This window comes from Dicentrarchus labrax, unplaced genomic scaffold, assembly GCF_905237075.1.
Source record: "Dicentrarchus labrax unplaced genomic scaffold, dlabrax2021, whole genome shotgun sequence".
NCBI lineage: Eukaryota > Metazoa > Chordata > Actinopteri > Moronidae > Dicentrarchus > Dicentrarchus labrax.
The window spans coordinates 8,421,440-8,427,439 of NW_026136709.1; the positions used below are offsets into that span (position 1 = coordinate 8,421,440).

The following is a 6,000-nucleotide window of genomic DNA, read 5'->3' on the forward strand; positions in this document are numbered from 1 at the left end:
AAGAGACAGGCAGAGATAAATTCAAATTGCAACACTGCGTCAGAGACTGTGAGAAGACAGGGGCGTTAAAGGGGCATTAATGAATCCAGGACCTTCAGTGACATTTGGTTAGCGTCCAATATTAGAGAGAACTTCCAACAGCACTGGTAGAGCCCTCTTGTGGAAGTGTCTTTGGGTTTTTTCCTTTCCACTGTATTGATTAAAAACAAAATCGAAATCTGTCTCATGCTAATTTGTCCTGTCGCTCACCTTGTAGTTAATGTCTATGCCTGAATAAATACACTGTCTGACTGCTGCAGGTGTATTTCTCATAGAGCTAATTGCTGCTAAAACACATGTACCATATAACTGACAGTTACATCAAAAAATGTAATCAACTGCTCATTACATATTATTCATTGTGAGTACATAACTTCACCAATGATTCAACAACTGTTACATTACTTGTTACTTTCATTACTAAGCTCTGTCAAATGTGTCTTTAAACATCCCTAAAGCCTTCACACCCACACATCACCTCTTCTGTATTTTAGTAGAAACATAAAACATGACTTTATGGTTGAACAAGCATCCAGCCGAGTTTAGAGGTATTAGAGTTTACAAACCCTCCCCATCTGAACAAAAGCAGCTCATTCCTGAATGTAGGGTAATCAGCGAATAGATACCGTTAGCAAGAACTCACAACATATATATCTTCTAAAAGAAGTAATGACATCACTGTAAAGCCTTAGTAAGGGAAGATGAAAATCATTGGGATGTGGAGGGGGACTGAACATTATGTCTCATTTTTTTAAAAGCAAAACCCTCCCCAGAATTATAAATATTTTCCTTGGACCTTCCTCTTTATTAAGAAAAACTGCAACACCCTCCAAACAATATCTTAAAGTAATATGACATTATTATCATTTTGCCATTAACAACCAATTAATCACCAAAAGAGAATCTACAATGATTTCCTCTAATTTAAACCTTACTATATTAACACAGTACGTCACCAATTTATCATTCAGCGCTCCTATAAAATTGTTGGGCTAATGATATGCAGTTTCCAACAAAAAAGGATCAACTTTTTGGACTTCGGCTCCATCTGTAGCCACAGTATACTTTGTACAAAAGTATGCATCCTGTTTTCCCAAATATTCCAGCACTCTGAAGAGTGAATGACACACTCTCCCAAGAAATTCTGACTACTCTTTCGTCGAAAAATACCTAACCAAATACTTGCAGCTGTTGCAGACTATTACACTATTACAGACTATTTCTGTGACGAAGAAGTATTAACAAAGAGCTCTGCTCAGTTACCAAAGCACTGTTAACACCTCAACATGAGGCTGGATCTGTTTCAGAATATAAAAGGCTGCTTGGGTGTTAATTAAATGTTAATCTCAGCATGCTTTAACACCAACTGATTCAAACAGCGGTGGATTACTGCCACACAGATATGGAAGTGTTGAGTATGTTCCTCATTCAATTTGTCTGACGGTTTTAACTCATTACATCGTGTCGGCTGTCATCGTTTTAACTAATTTCAGTAAACCTGATAATTATTTATTGACCACACATTTTGTCCTCTGTGAATAAAATTACTCCTGATCATTAGGTGTGGGCCTCTCTTGTCATCATTAGCTTATTTCAGTCCATCATTATCATTAATTTCAGTCTTCAGGCTCAGTTTTGAGTAACACATTCACTTCAATACTCGTAGTTAGTATGGTTTAATAGCACTCATTAACACCTATTCTTTTCTGTGATTGGAAAATCTGACTTGCCTCTGACAGAAAACCACCTCTCTGTCGGATCTTTTATACTTGGATATAAAGAGACAACTAACCATCTGGCTCCAACTCCGCCCTCTTGCTTCTCCTTTGAGAAGCCAGTACTGGTATATGACGTCCCCTGAGAACGATACCGGATAATGGTTGGTTGGTTTGTCCTGCTGCCACCTCAGACTTTTAATGCGTTAGAGTTGCAGCATTTCTGAAGCCTGAATGATGTTATAAGAGTTTCTAACATGCACAGGTTGTATGGCTGCAAATCACAATTCTTTTTATTAGGATTCATTTGCTGATTATTTTCTCGAGTAATCATTTAAACGTTTGGTCTCTAAATGTTCTAGAAAATAGTGCAAAATGTCAAGTTGACATCTTTAAATAGTTTGTTTTGTCCAACCACCAGTCCAAACAGCAAAGATATTCAGTTTGCTATTATAGAACACTAAAAAACAGCATAATTGAGAAGCAGACACCAGTGAGTGTCAAAAATGACCTTAACAATTAATCAATCATAAAAATTAATTGACTAATCGTTTCATTGGTGGTTTGAATTCAGATCGGTATTACTTGTGCCACATATCTAGTTTATTATTTGACACTATACTACAGAGTATCGTTGTAATGTAACAACATTATTTGGAGTGTGCTTCTGCAGTTTAGATGAGCTCTAATCTAAGCTGCAGCAGCTTCTAATACCTTTTTTTACTGAAACTTTTAAATAAGGAGTGGTCAGATGGACAGATGAGTTAATAAGCACATCTATAAAGTGTAAAATGCCTCTGCAATCTGTTGACCATATGGTGCTGCTTAGTCAGAAACACACTCTGTTCCTTGGAGTCAGCAAGACCTCAGTATTAGACTCTGATATGAGCAGGATGAGCGAAGAGACAAAGTTCAAGCCCCTTCTGGTGCATGAATCTTTAACAGGCAACTGAAAGATTAATAATGCTCTTAACACGCACTGCAGATGAGCTGGGGAGGAAACTCAAATGTAACATGTCTGGAAATCAGCAACACATTTTACCCGTATACATGCTGACTCTTGAACACAGGGGTGTAGACATGTGAATGCTTAAACTGAATAAACCAAGTAAAATCTGGAGCAATTCACTGATATTCTTATGTATCTGCATGTGTACTGAACAGCAGAGATCTCAAAAGGGACTTCTAATAGACATTTACAAACCTGACAGGTTTTCTAAATTCTGACTGAATGAGTCCATGACACTTCTGATCACACATCTTGGTGTTTTTATAACTTGATAGTTTAGACAGTTTAGAATAAGGCTGGCAATAATTTATATTGTTGTTATATAACAAATCCTCTGTCCTGCAATGCTCTAAGCCCCAAGCCCTTTCATTCCTACTAAAGATGAAAATCTCATATATACGTACTTTCAAAAAAAGGCTGAATAATGTTCTAAAACTCACAGTTGCCATGGACTATTTTCAACAGTGGATGTATTTACGGCAGCTGGACGGTGTATGGGGGATTGAGTCAAAAATAAACTACAGTGTGTGTTCATGGTGATGCAGGAACGTGTCACCCAGGGTAACACTGTGGTTGATTGATGAGCATTTAATAGTTTTTGAGCAACAATGGAGCTCCATGGCACAGAGGAATACGATATATCAGGCTTTGGATACACAGATGATGATTGAAATTGAACATTTGATATGATTAGTTGGATTTGGTCTTTTTAAGGTATTTGATGACAATAAGAAAAATACCAGATTCATCCTTTAAGATGAACAAATCAGGATATGAAAATACAAATGTAAACTTTTCACGATCCCGCTGTTAATCAAAGTTGAACTTTTGGCAAAACCAGAATCTGTGTAAAGAGCCCTTTTCCCGAACATGATGAAAGCAACATCTCACGTTTTTTCACTTAACAAATATTTCCCCTTGATAACTCAACTTGAAAGCATTTCATTCCTGGAATGTGCAGGTGATAAACACCACCGTGTATAACAACGTCCATGTGTACAGACACAACATATGGACGTCAGCCACATGCATTGAAATGAGCTCAACGTACTAAAATCTTCTCACAGGTCTATGAATAGCATTTTACAAACAAGATTTTTTTTGACAGAATTTTTTTCAGATTGCAGTGGAACAGAAGAACCTCAAGGCATTTTCCCTTTCTGTGAGAGTGTATGAATAGCCGTTTACTGGGGTAAGCAGATGCTCCGCCGTCAGTGGGAATCACTTGATACAGATGGGAACCTTGGACTCAAGTTTCTGCTGCATCCACCACGCCGGACTTACACTGAAAAATGACTCATTTAGATTTTAATGAGTTGTATTCTGGTTTTCTCACTGCATGGTGCCAGATGCAACCTTCTTCTTCCCAATGGGGGATATGATGGGAAACTCTTTCAGTCTAGACCAGAGCTATCACAGGAAACACTCTACTCTTTCCAGCATGGGAATATAACCTCTCATTGTTTGAAAGCAGCAGCTGCAGTAAAATCACAACATAAATGCGAGTCAGTTTGATCGCACATAAATCTTTTTTTTCTTCTGCTTTTCATTACAGTAGAGTCTGCATTTTGAGACACTGAGCATGAAACATGCTTTGAGTCAGAAAGAGACTATCTAAGCTAGTTTTCTGCTTGGCCTCACACTGCTGTAGGGCCACAGCTGTTACATGGCAGGGATCCAGGGGAGTCCAGGCTGAAGGTCTTGGCCGGACATAGACCACATCCTCCTGTCTGCTATACGCTTCACTCTTTAAAATGGCAAAAAGACTTCCTGGAGTGTGTTGGATCTATGCTTTCATTTATCCACCTCCAGGTTTAGCCCTTCAGGTGCACTACGTAAACAACAACAATCCTCTATTGATAAGAGCCTGAGTTTGAAGTCTCTCTGAACCACAGACCTTGAAATTGAAATCCTGTATCACCTGGCTCATGTTGTCCACATGGGAGGAAGCCAGTTCATTTCATACAGCGTCAGACCAAATATCAGCTCAACAACTGCTTTCCAAGAGCACTCTACTTCACTATCTCAAAGGAAAGAGTCACTGTGCTGCAAACCAGCTCGATATCTGAACTCCTCTTCATCACTGAGTCACTCTACTGCCTCTACTCTGCTGCTACTGCTGTTACTACAGTTATAGGACGTTTCAGGGCTTTGAATAACAACTGGAGAACACCTAGATTTCATGCTTTGAACTCATCTCGATCAATTCCCAGCAGCACTCAAAAATCACGGCAGTTTAACTCGTGTGTATGTTCCAGCGAGTGGATTCATCATTCACCTCCTTGCACCACACGAAACAAAATTTCATACATGATTTCATCCCTGTACCACCAGTTCATAATGAGCCAGATCCAGAAATTCCCATTGGCCACGATATAGGTCAGGTCTGTCCACTGGGGCGTGATGCCATGGTACAGCACTGTATATTCCCTACTCAGTGCATGAGCTGTGAGATGTGATGTTCCTGATACTTCTTAGCATTATGTGAAACCTGACGCACTCAGGCACTGCTGAGGGACACATAATGTGATAGATAGGAGCATGGTATGCAATTTGCAGCTGTAAATGTACACTGGAGAACTCATTTATTAAATAATAGCCTTAAATTATTTATTGCTTTATTAGACCATACATTAGACTTCACTATAGTGGAAAGGTGGGCAAAAACTGTTAAAACAGCAGGGCTTGTGTGTGCTGCTATGACATTTCTTCCTATAGTAACACAGTATCCATCAGTACTTGGGTGAGTTTGGTGCTGTTTGTTCATGCGAAATAAAAATACAAGAAAAATCATACTCACCCAAAATCCCAACAACAAAAAGTTTCAGTACTGCGAACTCATTTGTATCCATCACGCTGTGAGAATCCAGTCGGACTTTGAATGAAACCTCAGCTGCAGCTCCGTGGAGATGTACATTTGAAGCGAACCATTATGAAAATTATCCCAAATGTGCGAGTCCGAGTTCCGTCATGCTGTAATGAGTCAACAGAAACGTGTGAAGGATTTGGATAAGGGGGGGGAGAATAGCCAACAAAAAAAAAAAAGAGAAAAGCGAGAGAAAAGCGGATCCCAGAGCGTGAATCTGTGACTGTCCTCTTGATGGTCGCGGCCACTTCTGTGCGCCGTCAGGAGTCAGAGCTCAGGACCACTCACACCGTCCTGCATCCTCTGTGGGAGGACGAGGGGGAGGAGGGGGTTCCTCCAGAGCACCGAGACTGGATTATATTTACTGAATA

At 39.6% G+C, this 6,000-nt stretch overlaps 1 protein-coding gene across 1 annotated transcript in view; it reads right to left on the bottom strand.

The window, feature by feature from the left end:
- Positions 1–6,000, bottom strand: part of LOC127369579 (receptor activity-modifying protein 3) — a 29,597-nt gene extending 23,597 nt beyond the window's left edge. Inside the window, exon 1 of the mRNA XM_051411080.1 lies at positions 5,564–6,000. Coding sequence (XP_051267040.1) covers positions 5,564–5,615 — 52 coding nt within the window. The 5' untranslated portion in view covers positions 5,616–6,000. The remainder of the gene's footprint in view (positions 1–5,563) is intronic.